The sequence below is a fragment of the Haemaphysalis longicornis genome, unplaced genomic scaffold (genome assembly GCF_048455015.1).
Source record: "Haemaphysalis longicornis isolate Haplotype H1 unplaced genomic scaffold, Haemaphysalis longicornis Haplotype H1 scaffold_2, whole genome shotgun sequence".
Lineage (NCBI taxonomy): Eukaryota > Metazoa > Arthropoda > Arachnida > Ixodida > Ixodidae > Haemaphysalis > Haemaphysalis longicornis.
In genome coordinates, this window is record NW_027526295.1 from 186,393,526 (window position 1) to 186,412,225 (window position 18,700).

Below are 18,700 nucleotides of genomic sequence, written 5' to 3' on the forward strand. Positions count from 1 at the left end.
GCCGTGGCCAATACATAGGCCAGACGGCGCGATGATTGAGAGAACATGCTGTGTCTCTCATGGGAGTGTCGTCCTCACACCTGTCCCGCCACTGCAAGGAATGCGGTTGCGCTCCCGACTTTGAAAAAAAAAGTCGTGGTGATGAGAAGCAGAAGCCAGCGCACGAGGGAAATTGCGGAAGCGTACAAAATTATAAAAAGCGGCGACACGTGCGTGAGCCTTCCGTCTATCGCACTAATAGATGAGGAGATAGATTTTCTTGACAACGTCGTGCGTGTAAAGTGCGTACGTGATATGGTTGTGTGACTCGTGTATGATTTCATCAATTTTTTATCTCTTCTTTATTGCTTAAATAACACGTGTTCTTCCAATAAAATTTAAGTTGCTAGACAGCGCCTGTGTCGCCTATTCTCTTCTCCGTGTGTTGTTTCCGTTCGCGCTGACCACCATGGATTGGGAGGGCACGACACACAGGCGCTGCGCCTGTGTGTCGTGCCCTCCCAATCAGGCCACGCATCCTCAAGCCACACCTCAGGCCACGCATCTCTCGAGTGGAATGAAGCGGCCCACGACGTTGCCGCGAGCATACCTTCCGGGCCTTCCCCTCGTTGGCAGACCGATCGATGACCTCCAGCGATGGCATTCCAAGATACATGAATTTCCTCGCCAATTACCGACTGCAGCGCCGCATTTACCCCCTCCCCACCCCAACGTGACCAGAGAGGACGCCATTACCCTCAGACAGCTGCAAACTAACACCTACACCCCCCCCCCCCCCCCCTCCCCAGAACACTACTCCATGCCATCTACCCAACAACATACACTCTGACTTGTCAACACTGCCCCACACCCAACACTCTCTACCATATGGTCTGGGAGTGCCGACAATCACCATCATTAACCCCCCTACCAAACCCAACAGTGGAGCAGCATTTTTTTATTTCTCTAGGAGTCCACTACCACCACGACGGCTCCGGCCACCGCGTACCTCCCCAAACTTATACAGACACTCTCCCAACTTACACACCTAATTCAAAGAATATGCTCTCGCCGACACGGACTCAAGGAAACAGATAACTGCCGCATCATTCAAGCAATGCTGATCAGCCGCATCACCTACGGGGCATCCTATCTTACCTTAAAACCACAAGAACATGCCAAGATTGATGTCCTAATACGCAAATCTTATGACAGCCCTCAGCCTGCCTACCTTTACTTCTACCGACCGCTTATTGAAACTGGGTCTACACAACACCCTCTCGGAAATTATTGAGGCCCATCTCCAAAACCAACTACAGCGCATACAACTCACACCCGCCGGTCATCATCTGCTCAAAACGCTAGGCCGGAAGGTGGTACAAACTCCGGACTCGCCACAACCCATACCTCCATCAATGCGACGCAACATCCATGTCCTCCCCATTCCGCGTCATATGCACCCTACATACAACGCCGGCCGTCGTCAGCATCGTATACAGTGCCTCCTCATCAGAAAATACGGCAGCGACCCGACCACCCTCTATACGGACGCCTCTCTCTATCCTCAACGACCAGCTCAAGTCGCTACTGTTCCCCGCTTCGACAATGCCTTCCTCACCTCGGCAACTGTCTGCACAGCGTCTACTACCATGGCCGAAGAAGCAGCCATTGCCCTCGCAATGACCCAAACCATGAGTCTCAGCACAACAATACTGTCTGACTCACAAGCTGCCTGCCGTCGTTTTGCACACGGACGAGTCTCGGCCCTTACACTGGCCATCCTTTCTCAATGCCCCACCCTTCCTCATGCCCGTATAGTGTGGACACCCAGCCACACTTCCCTCCCTGAGAACGAGGTGGCATACGCTACCGCCAGAGCTGTCCTTCACCGGGCATTACCAGAAGAGGCCAACAATGCAGCCAGTATTACAGTATTACGAACTCCCTTACGTCTACCACTACAGAGCAACCCGACGCACCTATCCCCCTCCCCACCCTTCCTTTTCTACCGCTGACGCCCGCATTTGGCGCCGACTTCAAACCAACACTTATTACAATCACCTCAATCTTCACCACATATCCCCTACTAACTACCCACTTAACTGCCCCCCATGCGATGAGCCTAACACCACAGCTCATCTCGTCTGGACGAGCCCCACCAACCCTCCACCACCCAGATCCCCTACCCTTGAGCAGTGGGAGTGCGCGTTGCAGGCAGGAGGCCCTGATGATCTCTCGGGCGAGGATGGCAGCCGCGGCACGCGGCCTACCGGAATAGGATGGCCGCCCACATCTCCTAACTCTTTTTCTCCCCTACCCCGTCCCTGCTGTTTCAATAAACGTTCTCTCTCTCTGGGAGCAGTGGGAGGACCAGCTGACCAGCTCACGCCCTCAAGACCACAAACGACTGGTGGACAGGGCCCGCCGGGCAGCCAAGGACCAAGGGTTCCTGGACTAAGGAGCTCCATGCTAAGGAGGCAATCCTCCTCCTCCATGGTTTGGGTCCGTTACCAGAGTGTACCCAACCTTTTCTTTCCTCCATGGTGTATCCGTTACGCCGTAACGCCGTGGTGCCTTACTTGGGTCCGTTATCTCGCTGCGCCGCCTGATTCTGGTAGTCACTAGTCATTGCGGCAGCGAACGAGCTACGACCGCTACGGTTACGACCACAAGGCGAGTACCAAAAAAGCGAAAATATGTGTTGTCTGCAGCCGCACAGTGTTACCGGTGCCATGTTCGGCGCCAGTGAACATTTCAGTTGGCTACATTGGGGCGGCTGGGTTCAAGATGGATGCGTACATTGAGTTCCCCGAGAAACCGTCTCTAGACAAGACTTTAACAAGTGATTTTGGAAAGCTGACAAGCAAACAGTACAAGGTAAGTTATTAGAATGTAGACTAGTTACTTTTCGAGACTATGCACTGCCTCTGTCATCGGACGAATGTTGATAACTATCTGTTTGCTTTCCCAAGCCGGCGGCGTGCTACTCACGTGGGGCACCGGGTCGTCTGTTTTCTGTTTTCAAACAGCCTCATGTTAGGCGTTCTGCGCACATCGTAATTTTTTGTTCTTCGCTAGAGCACTGAACCATGTTTGGTCGTTTGTTCTGGCGCCTGTGTTTCTGACGACGTGTCTTCAAGCGTGCAGCTGTTAATAATTCGACATCACGTTGACGCTGACACTTGTTGAGTGTCATAGAAGTCAGTTGAAAATTATTTTTATGTTTGCCGCAGGTCATCCAAGATGTAAGCAAAGCGCATGTGGAATCATTTAACTATATGCTCAAGGAGGGCCTCTCCAGAGCCGTAGCGGTAAGCTTTTTTTTTCTTTGCATAATGGTTTGGTCTGATCGCTTGCAAATAAAATGCTCACTTGTTCCACCGTGTTGCTGCCCCAAATATTTCCGCTGCAGGACATACCACCATGCGAGTTCGGGCTGCCAAACGGAGATCGGATCAAGCTGGAACTCCGGGTATGAATATCTTTTAGACGCGCTGCAGTATTTGCACTGTACCGTCGCCAATATGCTGTTCGACACTTGTTGACCGACTTCGTTCAAGAACCACGCGCCCTGGTTCCATTTGTTCGTCATTTTTCATAGGCAGGGTGTGCCATCCTGTTGCTCATGCTGCAGAAATCTTCACCAGTTGAATTATTCGTGTTGGAAGTAAGGCACAGTTAGCGTTTTCCTTTCCCCGACAGGGCTGTCCGCAAAATACAGCTGAATACTAGTTGCAACGTTGATGAGAAATTCCTGGCCTAGCCTCGGTTGCTTTGTCACTTTGAGATAGTGTGCACCATTCGGCCGCATCGTTTTAGTTATCATCCTTGCTTTAACTAACGAAGTGCCTACAGGTACGTTGGACGTATCCCGAACCCAAAGGTAAAAGGTACTGTCAGGAGTAAAAGTCTGAATTCCATGCGGGCAGCGATCGAAACGCATTGCAGAGCCACCCCGCAAAAGTGCGCCTGCTGCCGAGACCCTGGCTGTAGGGCCTATTTTAACTGCACGCATCTTTGTTTTCTCACATGAGCTGAATGCCATTGGTAAACACACAGGCCGAACGATGTTGCTTTGGCTGCACATGTTGTACATCTTTTCAAAGTGCTCGCGGTAAGCAGCTGAACTTGTGGTTGCTCTGTGTGGACGCATTAACGCTAGCCCTCGTTTTCCTTCTTTTTTTGTTACTGCTTTTTATCATTGTTGTGCTTTAAACGTTGCAGCCTGGAACTCTTGTGTAAAATCATTCAAGCTAAAGCATTGTTTGATGAGGAGTAACAAGAGAGGGCACACTGGTTCAAGGTTCATTGTACGCTAATTCCATCACTCAACCTGGCCCAGCTAGACCGTTTTAAAATTGCACACACAAGTGCAGCTGAAGAGGCACCACTCGGTCCTTCTGTCTCTACTGCCGTACGAAATCATGCAAGCTGGTGAAAGCGGCCGCAGAGACAGTATCTCGGCAGTGGACGTTTGCGTGTTAATGCTACAGTGCGTTTTGGCTGCTCCTCGTGTGAATCCAGAGTTTTGCTATCCGACAGTGCATTGGATGTACTCACAACCGGGATTCTGTCACTGGTATGTCGGACGGGCTAAGTAATTAGGTGCAAAGTAATTAGATAACACCTACTCTGGCTATTCAGTGGGCTGAAGCATTTCGGCTTGTGGTGTAAAAAGACTGACTGCTGCCACTGTAAGCTGTGGTGAAGGCGAGTGTGGAGCGCCTCTGGATTGCTTGAAATACACCAGCGTTTGGTGCGTCCGCCCGACCGGTACCTGCTACATCCAACATATCTTTAGTCTCCCAGTCCCTGACACATCTGACATCTCTGTGATCCGCTTACATCTGGGGTACCTTTAGCCACTGGAGTTGTGGTACGTCCAGTGTTTCTTTGGCCTCTAAGATCGAGGTATACGTCCAGTGTACCTTTTAACAGTAATTTTATTTTAACAAAAACCAGGCTACTTTAACGTTTTTTTTTTTTGGTAGTGCAGAGAGCCTTTTGCACATGCCTGTCTTTATAGTGGCATGTGCCAGCACTTGGTACACAGTGGGTGTGCAGGATTGTCTGTGCTGTTGCCTCGCAGGCCTTTCTTTGCATGTGCGTGTTCGTGGTTTTCTGCAGGACCCCTATATAGGCAGTCCCATGATCAGCAAGAACACCATTGGCGTTGTCACACCACAGGTCTACCCAGCCGAAGTGAGTTGCTTGTTTGAGTATTGCGGCAGGTTCTGGAAGTCTAAGGGGGACGGACGCCTTCATCTGGCAGTGGGCATAAGTAGCCTGACGATGTTAGACAATTGATATTTCTCTTTCTTGTGACTAATGAGCCACCCGTAATATGCAGAAGTAGGGCATGGAATAAGAGAAAATGGAGTGCGGAACATCATCACTTGGTTCTGTCTCGCACATGCACGGACTTAAGATGACAAGTGTTGCATATGACGCCACGTATGAATTGATCCAGCGATTGTGATATTAAAATTTTGAGTCTGACGTAAATCCAAACTGATGAGCAGTTCAGTGAACTTGTAGGTCCAGAGAACTGGACACGTGTGCTTTTTCTATTGCAGAGGCTGTGCTGAGTTTACTGACACATCCTGTGGCAGTTGTCAGCTTGTAACGAAAGCTGAGAGTGTGATTATGATGTGCAAACGTTAAGCCTTCACAGTAATGATTTCTACAGTGTCTTGTAATTTCATGATTTTTGTGGGAAAATGTCGCAGAATCCTTTTTGTAACTTAGTAGAGTGATACCCTTGTCACGTGGCAAATCTAATGACATTTAGATTAAATGTAATTCGCTCTAACTATCATTAATTTGGTGCCACATGAAAATACCGAATGACATTCGAGGCGAATGGCATTTAGCAGCCAAATGAGGCTGGGGAGCTCGTTCAGCGGCCAAATGAGTAACCTCGACAGTAGTGGCGCTTTACGAGACAAGGAAGTTTAGTAATAAACCAAAGAATACTGTTTCTAAAAACTGTCAGTAAACTTATATTTCCCCCTTCGTATTGTTTTTTCAAATAAACAAGCGCTTACAAAAAAAAAATCTCGTCCCCAACGCATGTGCTACCCTGATATGGTTTCTTGCGGACTTGTCTTGGCTTGTGATGCCTACGTATGTCACCTAAACAGTGATTTTATTCTTTTTAATTAAAAAAAGAATTATTTGTAAAAAAACTTTATGTATGAAAACATTCTAGACACACTTGAACCATACCATTGTACCATTGCAAATTTTGTGAGCTTGCTAATCGTCAGTGCTATCACTGTCAAATGACGTCTGTTTCATCGCGTAGACTCGCACGGCCAAACTGAGTGTCATTAACAGCCAGTGACATTCACTCTGAATGAGATTAGATTTGCCGTGCGACAGGGCTATTAGTCGCTTGTTTACAAGTAATCGAAATGTGAGTACCAAGCAGCATGTTTTGATCCGAAATGTGTCGATGCCTGTTTTGGTCATGTACTTCTTTTATCCCTGATATCTGACCAGTGGACTGCGTAATTCGTGCAAAAGGCATGAGCGATTTAAAGTTGGTGATGTGATCTCTCATCTAAAAAGCTTGAAAAGCTACATCGAGCAAACAGATGAATACGCCTGGCCACTGTTAGAGGTAAACACGGTGCGTGTGGCCGGGCTCTTCTGAGCGCCACAACGGGTGCCACAGGAATCTTGCTGTACATGTGCAATCAGTGCCAGAGGCAGAAATAGCTGTGTGTCGTCTGCTACGATTCCTTCCAGTGCGCGGCGGACATCTCGCCTTACGTTACTGCTAGCGAGTCGCGAATGCTGCACCCACTTCTACGACGTGTGTCTGTCAGCTTGCCTGTTGGGCTTCAAGGGCCGTTTCGCTTACATCTTAGCCGCGACGGGGCGCTAGTTCTGTGGCGCACTGGGGGATCTCGTTCAACGTGTCGCTCGCTTCATACATGCTGCATTTTTCCAAAGATAAAGACGGAGGCGGACTGAAATAGTGTAAGAACATACTGATTGTCGGGTAGACATATAGCTAACAGAAAAACGATATTTTCGGATGGGGCAGCCATTATTTTACTGATATTTTTCTTTCTGGGGTATTTAGAGAAGAAAAAATTGCGTGCACGTTTTTTGTTCAGGCGCTCACTTCTACGATTACTTTCCAATAATATTGTCACGTAGCCAAGGACGAAGCAGTTGTTTGGAAAAGAAACAAGTTTATTGGAGCGAACTTGTGCTCCCCTAACAACTGAAAAGAATACAGAGGCGGCGAAGCAGTGGTCAACAAAGTGACGTACGTGCGTCGGCGAGCGTCGCAGAATCGAATGCCCCGGCGTCCGCACTGCAGGCTTTTTATCTTTCGGCGAGCGTGGTTCTCGAAACGTCGATTCGCATCGAGAACATAGTAGATCCAAGAAGATTATTCTGGGCTGTTCACGTTAGATCGGAATGCTCTCCCTATCACAACAGATAACACATGCGGCACAGAAAGAAAGAATGGAACACGCGCTTCCCTTGGCGCAGAGATAACGCAGACCGGCGCAGCCGGGCGGTAAAAGCAAAACACAAATAAACAAACCCAATCTATGGTTCGCGGCATTACCCCCCCTCTAAGAGTGCATCGACCCGATGCTAACATAAGCGACAGTCCGAACAAATGAAAATAAAAGTTCGTCATCGTCCGTAGAAAGGTTTTAGGCGAACCACGTGGACGACTTCAGGCCGCCTGCGTTGTCGTGATGTGCCGGAGTCACCATCAGGGATCACTTCGTAGGTAAGTTGGCCAACACGTCGTAGAATCTGGTAGGGTCCAAAATAGCGTCGCAGGAGCTTCTCACTGAGTCCGCGTCGTCGAATGGGAGTCCAAACCCACACACGATCCCCTGGTTGGTACTCGGCGTCTCGGCGTCGGAGGTTGTAGCGGCCCGCATCCACCAGCTGCTGGTCCGTTATACGAACTCGAGCGAGCTGGCGGGCCTCCTCCGCACGTTGAAGATATCCGTGGACGTCGGCGTTGAGGTCGTCGTCTTCTACGTGCGGAAGCATGGCGTCGAGCATCGTCATCGGCCTTCTACCGTAGACAAGCTCGAACGGCGTCAGCTGCGTCGTCTCCTGGATAGCCGTGTTGTACGCAAACGTGACATACGGGAGCACTTCGTCCCAAGTCTTATGTTCAACGTCAACGTACATTGACAGCATATCTGCGATTGTCTTGTTCAGACGTTCTGTTAGTCCGTTCGTTTGGGGGTGGTACGCCGTCGTTCTTCGGTGATCCGTGTTGCTGTAGCGTAATACTCCTTGCATCAGCTCCGCAGTAAATGCCGTTCCGCGGTCTGTGATTAGGACTTCCGGGGCTCCATGTCGCAGTACAACTTGGCTTATAAAGAACTTTGCCACTTCTTGTGCAGTCCCCCTCGGAAGAGCGGCGGTCTCTGCGTAACGCGTCATGTAGTCTGTCGCTACGACAATCCACTTGTTCTGTGATCGTGACGTAGGGAACGGGCCTAAAAGGTCCATTCCAATCTGTTGAAATGGTCTCGATGGGACGGCGATCGGTTGTAGAAGTCCGGCGGGTCTTGTCGGCGGCGTTTTTCGTCGCTGGCAGTCACGGCAGCTCCGGACGTAGTGGGTGACGTCAGAGGTAAGGCCGGGCCAGTAGTACCTCGCCTTGATTTTTCCAATAGTGCGGGCTGTGCCGAGATGTCCGGAAGACGGGTCGTCGTGGCACGCTTCCAAAATTTCGTCACGAAGGTCCGCGGGGATGACGAGGAGGTAATTCGCTCTTGTTCCGGGGCTGAAATTCTTCTTCACGAGGACGGAGTTTCTCAGGCTGAATGCTGGTAAGCTGCGTTTGAAGGTCCTAGGAACGGCAACGTTGCATCCCTCGAGGTACTCGATTATGACGCGTAAGTCGGGGTCGGCACGCTGCTGGGCGGCTAGGTCGGTGTCCGTCACGATCCCGAAGAACGCGCTGTCTTCATCAGAGTCTTGTGGTGGTGGGTCGATGGGGGCGCGGGACAGGCAGTTGGCGTCGGAGTGTTTCCTTCCTGATTTATAAACGACTGTAACGTCGAACTCCTGCAGGCGCAAGCTCCACCGCCCAAGACGGCCAGAGGGGTCCTTCAAATTGGCGAGCCAACACAGCGCATGGTGTTCTGTTACAACCTTGAATGGCCTTCCATACACGTATGGGCGAAATTTTGAAATCGCCCATATAATAGCCAGGCACTCTTTCTCAGAGGCAGAATAGTTTTTCTCCTCCTTCGACAGACCACGGCTGGCATAGGCGATTACCCTTTCGCAGCCGCTTTGCTTTTGGACAAGGACGGCACCCAAGCCTATATCACTGGCGTCCGTGTGCATTTCCGTTTTGGCATTTTCGTCGAAATGAGCGAGCACGGGCGGGCTTTGCAGGCGTTTTTGCAGCTCGCAGAATGCTTTTTCTTGGTCGTTTTCCCAGCTGAAAGGGGTGCTGTCTTTCGTCAAGCGCGTGAGTGGCTTTGCAATGCGTGCGAAGTTTGCGACGAAGCGCCAGTAGTATGCGCACAGCCCAAGAAATCTTCGCACGCCCTTCTTGTCTTTCGGCCTAGGGAAGTTCGCGATAGCTGAAGTTTTTGCCGGGTCAGGTAGGACTCCCGCGGCGTTGACGACGTGGCCCAAGAACTTGAGTTCCTCGTATGCGAAACGGCACTTTTCAGGCTTCAGCGTCAACCCCGACGTACGAATGGCCTCGAGTACAGACTCCAACCTTGCAAGGTGTTCGTCGAAAGTCCGGGCGAATACCACTACGTCGTCGAGGTATACGAGGCAGGTGTGCCACTTAAGGCCAGCTAGCACAGTGTCCATGACTCTTTGAAATGTCGCTGGTGCTGTGCACAGTCCAAACGGCATCACCTTGAACTCGTATAGGCCGTCTGGGGTTATAAATGCAGTCTTCTCTCGGTCTCTCTCGTCCACTTCAATTTGCCAGTAGCCGGTCTTCAGGTCCATCGATGAGAAGTACTTCGCGTGGCAGAGGTGGTCGAGGGCGTCATCGATTCGGGGGAGGGGGTACACGTCCTTTTTCGTGATTTTGTTCAGTCGCCGGTAGTCAACACAAAACCTTAATGTGCCGTCTTTTTTCTTTACGAGTACCACGGGCGCAGCCCAGGGGCTTTTCGATGGCTGTTTAATGTCGTCGCTGAGCATGTCGTCGACTTGAGTCCGGATGGCTTCCCGTTCGTGTGAAGAGACGCGGTACGGTGACTGTCGGGTAGGTCGGGCTCCATCTTCGGTTATTATTCGGTGCTTCGCTAGAGGGGTCTGACGTAGTTTTGCGCTCGACGAAAAACATTCGCTATAGCGACGCAGCAAAGCCAATAATTTTTTCCGTTGTTCTTGCGGTAGCGCCGGATTCACGTCGAATGGCTGCGGGAGCTTGAATGTTTCTACGGGTGTGCGTTCAAAGTCGGCGACTGCGATCACATCACTTGCTTCTTGCGTTTCTTCGAGGAACGCAATTGCAGCTCCCTTGTTTAAATGCTGGTACTCCTCGGTGAAATTAGTGACCAAAACGTGAGATTGGCGTTGCTTAAAGTGCGCAATGCCTCTTGCGACGGAGACACCGCGGTCGAGAAGCAACCTTCGATCACTCTCTACGATAGCGTCGATGTCAGAAGCAGCATCCACACAGTAGACGGCGATCATCAAGCTTGCGCGGGGTGGCAGGGTGATGTGATCGTCGGCGATCCTGACAGCAGCACGGTGATCGGGGTTCGGCGGCGGCGTCGTGGAGTGATTGGAGGAAAATGTTATCGACTTGGTCTGCAGATCAATTATTGCGCCGTTGTCCGTCAAAAAGTCCATTCCGAGAATCACGTCGCGGGAGCAGTTAGGCAGAACGACGAACGCCGCAGGGTACGTTGTGCCGTCTATGGTGACGCGCGATGTGCACGTTCCACTTGGCGTCACGAGGTGGCCTCCTGCTGTGCGTATGTGCGGACCGTCCCATCTGGTCATAACTTTCTTCAGTTTAGACGCAAATGGTCCGCTCATTACCGAATAGTCAGCTCCCGTGTCTACGAGGGCGACTACGTCAAAGCCGTCGATGGACACCTTGACGTCAGATGCAGTCTTCCTCGAGTTCCGGGTTCGTCGGGGCGTCGTATCTCTGCTTGTACGTGTTGACGGTCGGGCACTGTGCATCGCCGTTGTCGTCGTCTTCTCAACGGACGTCTCGGTCAGGTTGGGTACGCGTCGCGCCGTGTAGCTGTCGTCGTGTTCGGGAGTCTCGTCAGGGTTAGGTCGGGTCGTCGGGATGAGGGCATGTCGTGAATCACTGTCTTCAGCGCGTCGTTGCGTCGTTGGAGGGTTTCCAGTTTTTCGCCGTAGAGCAACTTCACCTCCAGAAGTTGCCGCCTTTAGTTTCCCCCGCGTGGGCTGGGGGACCTTCCACGGGCGAAGTCAGCGTTGCTACGGCGGTTCGGCGATTGGTAGGGGTAGGGCGACGGTGAACGGTTGAAACGCGCTGGGCCACGGCTGGTTTCAGATAGATACTCATCGATCTCACGTGGTCGTTGGCCAGGGAGAGGGCGAGGTGCGTCGACGGAGAAACCACGCAGTCCGAGTCTCTTGTATGGGCAGCGACGGTAAATGTGGTCGGCCTCTCCGCAGTGGTAGCACAGAGGACGGTTATCGGGAGTTCGCCATACGTCCGTCTTCCTCGGCGTCTGGTTTCGGGCTACCGGGGGTCGGGCGGGTGACAGTGGGCGGCGGTACGGCGGGGCCTCTTGACGGCGTGTTGGAGCAGGGCGGGGTCGACGAACAGCCGCGGAGTATGTCATAGCTTGTGGCTCTCGGGGTACCTCGGATGGCGTAGAAGTTCCCAACGCTTGTTGCACTTCTTCTCTAATCACGTCGCTGAGGGAAGCGACTTGGGGCTGCGGCGGCGTTGGGAGAAGTTTCCGCAGCTCCTCTCTCACTATACGCCTCGAGCGCGGCCTGTAGGGGCGCCACTGAAATCCCCCTAGCGGCCCGTTTCGAAAGCAGGCGCGGGAGTCCCCGGCCCGTTCGGCCCTGTCGCCATTGCTTTTTGGCTCGTTCAAGACAGCGATTTACCGTTTGTCCGCGCTCGAAATACCGAATAACGTGGAGCAGGCACTCTGTTTGCAAGTGTGGTGTGTTCACGAGAGTATGAACGTTTAGAGCATGAACGTTTATGACGCGATCTTAGTGAGATCTATATGAGCGCCGGGCGTGTGTCACAGGCCGGCGTCCCGAAGCCAGCATTTGCATGCAGCTGATTGCAATTCCGCTACCCTGAAATTTAGTGGCAGTGTCTCCGTATGCAGCCGTATACACACTATGATGTAAATCGACTTTGTGCACTTACAAAATCCAGCGGAGCATTCATACCTGACAGCACGTAAGTTACGCCTGCCAATATCACATATCAGAAATTGATCAGTACCATGAACAAGCCAATGCGGCATAAATTTCACAAACACTGTACCAAAGAAGTACGATGGATAATGCAAAATTACACCCCGGAGTCAGCACACGACGCCAAATTTAATGATGGGTCGTCTTGTCCAGATGTGAGCGCTCGCAGAGATTCATCTGTTACATTTATCCTCCACGAGAAGCGCGAAGATGGGCTTATAGAGTAATCCGCATCCATGACCAAACTCTTCTTCGAAACATCGTCATATGACACAGGGAGACTGCAGAATCTAGCATAAACCGAAATCAGAGACCCTTATCAGATACGACACTCTTCCAACGAGCCCGCGTGTACGAGATTTCGGCGCACGTTAAGGATCTCCAGGTGGTCAAAATTAATCTGGAGCCCTCCACTACAGCGTGCCTCATCGTCTCCGTTGCGTCAGCGCGTTAAACCCTGCAATCAATCGATAAACTCTTCCAACGACACCTCGTATCGCTTGTGAACTGCGCACCCAGTATTCTTCAAAAAATGCGTTCGCCGAGTGATCAGTCGTTCGTTGAAGGCAAAAAACAAACGAAAAGTGAACACGCAGCTTGTGTGTGTGATTACTAAAACGTTCAGTCGTTGATTTCGCTCCGCATTTGTAAACAAGGATAGATGAGCGTCCTCCTCTTCCCCCACCCCCCCATGTCTAGCGAAATATCAGTGCATTTCGCATCTAGTTGGTCTGGTGAATACTACCTTGCTCAAACAAACGTCTTAAGCATTTCAGAAGCTGCACTCGGTTTTTTTTTTCATTCCCGTACGACTATTATATTTATTCCTGACTTGCCGACCATTCATTTTCCCGTGGTTTCATTAACATATACCTTGGTTCTTACTATAAGGCATGAGTGGGCACATATCTGACAATGCACAGCCTTTGAGTGTACAGCCGGTAAAACGCTTGTCTATAACAGCGATTTCAACTTCAACCAGCTACATCCGAAAACTGCCGAAACATGCTCGTTCCAAACATGTCGGTGGCAAAAGCGAAGGGCTAAGACTTCAGAATTCCGCAGTAGTTTTATTCAAATCCCGCTCCGGCGGGGCAGGAGAGGGCTGAGAGTACGAACGCTGTGTTATAGACAAGCCTTTTACCGGCTGTACTTAACATTTCCGCATGGCTTATATTCCCACAAAAGGCACAAGTTTTTGTCAGCTGTTGGGTTATCACATCCCCGAAACATTTTTCTACGACGTACATATTCGAAGCAAAGCCGCATTTGTTGTCTGCGCTGCAAAACGAACCAACCTCTTACAGTGCCAATATCAGGACTGAACGAGGCGACAATAAATAGACTTCACTTGTGCTGACGTGTTCGAAGGTGACAGCGGTGATATGCTGCTGCCGTCGCCGACGCCCGCAAGAGCGGCCAAGACGCACGCAGAACCGCCTCCCCAGGCAGCTCTTGTTGGCGTTAGAGCGCTCTACCAAGACGCAGCTGTTTTTTTTTTAAGTGCCCTAAACATGCAGTTAGTTTACAGACGTCACCATAACAAGTTTAGTGCGCGGAAAGGCAAAGAGAATCGAAAGAGAACCAAAACACTGCATGACCACCTATCAGCCACTCAGCGCTAATCCCGCTAACGCCGCGGAGAAGCGGTGGCAGGCGGCGCAGCGATCGCGAATCTCGAGGCGTATTGCGCGGATAGTCTCGCGTAGGCTGTCGGCCGGGATCCGCGTGCTGCCAAAGTCGTTCGCATTGGCCGCGCCAACAAAGTTGCGGTCATACTGCTTAGCACGCATTTCGAGGGCCTTCTCAATGGTGCTGGCTTCGGTCACGAATTCGGCGACGGTTTTGGGCGGATTTCGGACAAGTCCAGCGAACAGTTCCTCCTTCACTCCGCGCATTAAGAAGCGCAACTTCTTTTCTTCCGTCATTTCGGGGTCCGCGCGGCGAAATAGCTGCTTCATCTCCTCAACGAAGATCACGACACCTTCGTTGGGGTGTTGCGTGCGCGTTTCCAACAAAAGGGCGGCTCTTTCTTTCCGCACGACGGTAGTGAAGGTCTTAGTGAACTCGCTTTTGAACTGAGCCCAGTTTGTCAAGGAGCTCTCATGGTTCTCGAACCAAGTGCGAGCCGAATCTTCCAAGTAAAAGAAAACGTGCCGGAACGTTTCTGCGTCGTCCCACCTGTTGAATTTCCGGACGCGCTCCAGTTTCTCCAACCATTCTTCTGGGTCTTCTGCGGGGGCTCCTCGGAATGATGGCGGTTCCCGTGGCTGCTGCAGAACGACAGGAGGATTGGCTTGGTTGAGCATGGTGCTGGTTGCGACGTTTTTCTTCTTCGTCTTTTCCGGTAGTAGACCGAACTCGGGTGGTAAATCTTGCACGCGGAGGCTGGCTCTTGTTGGACTGGCTTGGCGGCTTCCAGAGGTTGTAGTGGGCATGAAGGGTGCGTACCCAGCACCTCCACCAGATGTCACGTAGCCAAGGACGAAGCAGTTGTTTGGAAAAGAAACAAGTTTATTGGAGCGAACTTGTGCTCCCCTAACAACTGAAAAGAATACAGAGGCGGCGAAGCAGTGGTCAACAAAGTGACGTACGTGCGTCGGCGAGCGTCGCAGAATCGAATGCCCCGGCGTCCGCACTGCAGGCTTTTTATCTTTCGGCTAGCGTGGTTCTCGAAACGTCGATTCGCATCGAGAACATAGTAGATCCAAGAAGATTATTCTGGGCTGTTCACGTTAGATCGGAATGCTCTCCCTATCACAACAGATAACACATGCGGCACAGAAAGAAAGAATGGAACACGCGCTTCCCTTGGCGCAGAGATAACGCAGACCGGCGCAGCCGGGCGGTAAAAGCAAAACACAAATAAACAAACCCAATCTATGGTTCGCGGCAATATCACGTGCTTGTAAACTTCAGAAAATTATAGGAAACAAAAGGATAAGCAGCTGGGATCCCGCCACGCTGTCCGGGCGCTTCTACAGTACAGTCCTCAATTTTAGAAGTGCGTACCGATGCGGAGTTCGAACAGCGGGGTCAAAACAATACCTAAATGCGGAGGGGATAGAGGTGGGATGCCCCACTCAGAAAATTTCAGGGCCTGTGATCCGAGTAGATAAGCGCGCAAAGCCGGCATCAGCCTGCGGCAGCGCAAGGGATTTTGCTTCGTGACAAAGGAAGTTTTATCACTGACAGACCAAGACAGACAGGCATGGTGAAAAACAAGAAGGCGTAGGAGCACCGCCTCGGGAACGCTAAACAAACTTTCCACTATTTTGCATAGTTTCCGAGAAGCGGTGCTGGCTGGCGGACACGAAAGCACGCTGGAAGGCTACGGAGCGAGGAAGGGTAGGAGAGAGCAACAGGAGAGTGGCTGTTTGGCCATTTTTCGCTCACGCGTTAGGCAATGTTTATACAGGCGGCGTTGCTCTAACAGTTGCCGTCGCGCCTTTACCACAGGGAGGGCATCCCAAAGCATCTGTTAGGAAAACAAAGATAAAAAAGTGCGAAAACAAAACAAACAATTGTGTCGCAGTTGCCTACCTAGTGTGCACCAACATTATCGGTTGCTATTCTGAAATTTGTGTCTCGTGCTAGGCGTGCTTTGTAACCCAATCGTGACCTTGGTGTGTCACAGCTGCATTTGAGTTTTCATTGCACCTTTCTGGTAACACATAGCCTTGTACAATCTCTGCAAAGTATGCCATATCCAAGATTTTATGTAGGGTATAGAGCGGAAAATACTTTTGCAACAGATATCAGCAGAGCTTTGTTGGGCTCTTAAGAAAGCTTATACAAAGTAGGCCCTATTCAAAATTTTATATAGGGCATACTGCAAAACACCGATCAAGCGCCCCCACCCACCTGACTTGGAGCAATAAGACGCGGTAAATTTAATTTGACTTGAGCAAACCTCTAGTGTGTTATCATGGGAAGAATGAGACAGGAGAGGAACAGCATGAGAGGTGAGCGGGAAAGAGAAGGGAGTTGAGTATCGTCTTTTGTCGCCTATTGTCCTTTGTCAACATTTGCAACGAAAGGAGCCGATATGCAACCGTTTTTTTCGTGGAGTGCACATCCTCTTGATCGTATTAGAGCCGGCGTTCCATACAGTGGGGTAACTGCAAAAAATTTCTCAATAAATTGACAGCGATAAGCTGGGTTTGGCACTAAGCTTTCTGAAAATGTGAAAGGTGGCGCCATGTAGTGTCTTAAGTGTACCGCACACATACAAGCAGCTCTGTCGGTTTAAAGGTATGGCTCAAAGACTGCATAAATGATAGGGAAGACTACATTTTGTTATTGTTGTAGCTTGGCACAAGCTTTCAAATGCCTTTTTTTGCATCTCACGTTAAGTTAAAAGTATGTTGCTGCGCGGCTCACTGTCACAGTTGCCAGTATTCGTCTTGGCAGCCTACGTAAGACCCGTAGATCTAAAATTTCCCCTTTAAAACTTCCTAGGGCCCTATCGGGAAAACCGCTTCGGTTCAAGGTGTTCTGATTTAAGTGGTGCCCTTTCATTTGGTATGGAGAGTGCATACTTCACAAAAATCGGTTGTCTCACCCGTTAAAATGCACCTGGGCCAAGAAGAGTAAGGAATTCATCGTACTAGCCAACATTAAGACAGGGAGGAGATGAAACAGGAGACGCAACACATGCCAGAACTTCAACTTGGTTTATGCCACAGCGACAGGGAAACACCAAGCTTTGTCCTTTTGTCTTTGTCGTTAGCTTTGTCCCTGTCTTAATGTTTGCTAGTACGATGGATTCCTTAGTCAGTAACCAACTCGCCCAACTTGGTGCTTTATCCAAAAAGAGCCAGCGAAAGATCCATTGTGTCCAGATGTGTTCTTGCAACGAGAGTTGGCCGCAGCCTCCCACGTTGCTTTTCTCCTTTCCCGTGTGCAGTGCAGGAACCGAGGCACCACGTACAGGGGCAAGCTGGATGTGACGATTGTCTGGAGCATGAATGGCGTCCAGCAGGACACCATCAAGAAGACGGCCGGGGAGGTGCCCATCATGGTCAAGGTGGGCCGAGCTTTGCTCCAAAAAAGGGATGGGAGCGTCGTGTCGGAACGAAAGGAAAACGAAAAACAAAAAAGAAACCGATATTTTTGGCAGGAACGAGAAGGTAACAGTATTAATTATTTTGTTCAGGAGCGAAACTGAAAAAAAAAAAAATCGTTTCGGTTTTCAGTTTGAGTGGCAGTTTCAGGATTCATTTCAATCTCCATTCAGCAAGATGGGAAATTGCCGTCGATTCGCGGGCATAAAATTGTCTTTCGTCTCTATAGCACTCACTATCCTTCGGAAGGCTTGCTGCCTGCTTCCATACTCTCTTTCCGTTCGTGCCGATAGGAGCAGTGCTGAGCTCCACCCGTGGTTGCTGCGGGCGTCTGGCTGCGATGCAGGCACGAGGTCGCGGGTTCGATTCCTGGCCGTGGCGGCAGCTTTTCTGATGGAGGCGAAAAGCAAAAACGCCCGTGTGTACGAGATTTCGGCGCACGATAAAGATCCCCGGGTGGTCGAAATTAATCCGGAGCCCTCCACTACGGCGCGCCTCATCGCCTGCGTTGCGTCGGCGTGTTAAACCCCCACAATCAATCAATCAAATCTGCGATGCAGATGTCGAGGGCTGATTTATTTATTTATTTATTTGGTTAGTTTAATAAAATACCCACAGGAGCCCTACATTGTTTAGGGGGTGTGATACATATATAACAGGCACAAATATTCTAAAACACTACATAAAAACAAGGAGGAAAAAATAGAACCGTTGGAAAAAATGCAATACAAGCATACAGTGCAAACAGCAGATTACAGCCACACTCAAAGCAAATAGCTACAGGTCATGTTGCACTTGTACTAGCGCAGCGGAAAACATTTCATAAGCATTGCAAGCAACAGTGTCGGGCAGGGCTGTATTATCTATAATAGTTAAAAAAAAAACGCTTCCAGTGCGGATGTCTGCCATAAATATTCACCAATTTTTGTGCTGTTATGCCTTCGTCTGGATATCTATCGGGGGGGAGGGGGGATTTCCTGAAGGTTAATCCATTGCTACTTGTTCTCATACAATTTCTTTTAAGTGTAAAAACAGAAGTTTTACAGTTTTTCATGAGACAGAACATTTTAAACTTTTAACAATAACATCACAACTGTACGACTTCATCAAAAATGATATTTTCAAAAAAATTATTAAGCATGACTAACTTTTTTAACGTAATTTCAAAATTCTCAACCTTTTTCAACAGTTTCACAAATCTAAATTTTTTCCGTGCAAACACGAACCGTTATAAATCGGTACGAACC

General features: G+C 50.2%; 1 protein-coding gene across 1 annotated transcript in view; it reads left to right on the forward strand.

The window, feature by feature from the left end:
* Positions 1-2,698: 2,698 nt before the first annotated feature.
* The window catches only part of Polr1b (RNA polymerase I subunit Rpl135), a 65,393-nt gene continuing 49,391 nt past the window's right edge, over positions 2,699-18,700 (forward strand). The window contains exons 1-5 of the mRNA XM_077698909.1: positions 2,699-2,856; positions 3,213-3,290; positions 3,392-3,451; positions 5,107-5,181; positions 17,297-17,416. Of these exons, the coding sequence (XP_077555035.1) occupies positions 2,767-2,856; positions 3,213-3,290; positions 3,392-3,451; positions 5,107-5,181; positions 17,297-17,416 (423 nt within the window). The 5' untranslated portion in view covers positions 2,699-2,766. The remainder of the gene's footprint in view (positions 2,857-3,212; positions 3,291-3,391; positions 3,452-5,106; positions 5,182-17,296; positions 17,417-18,700) is intronic.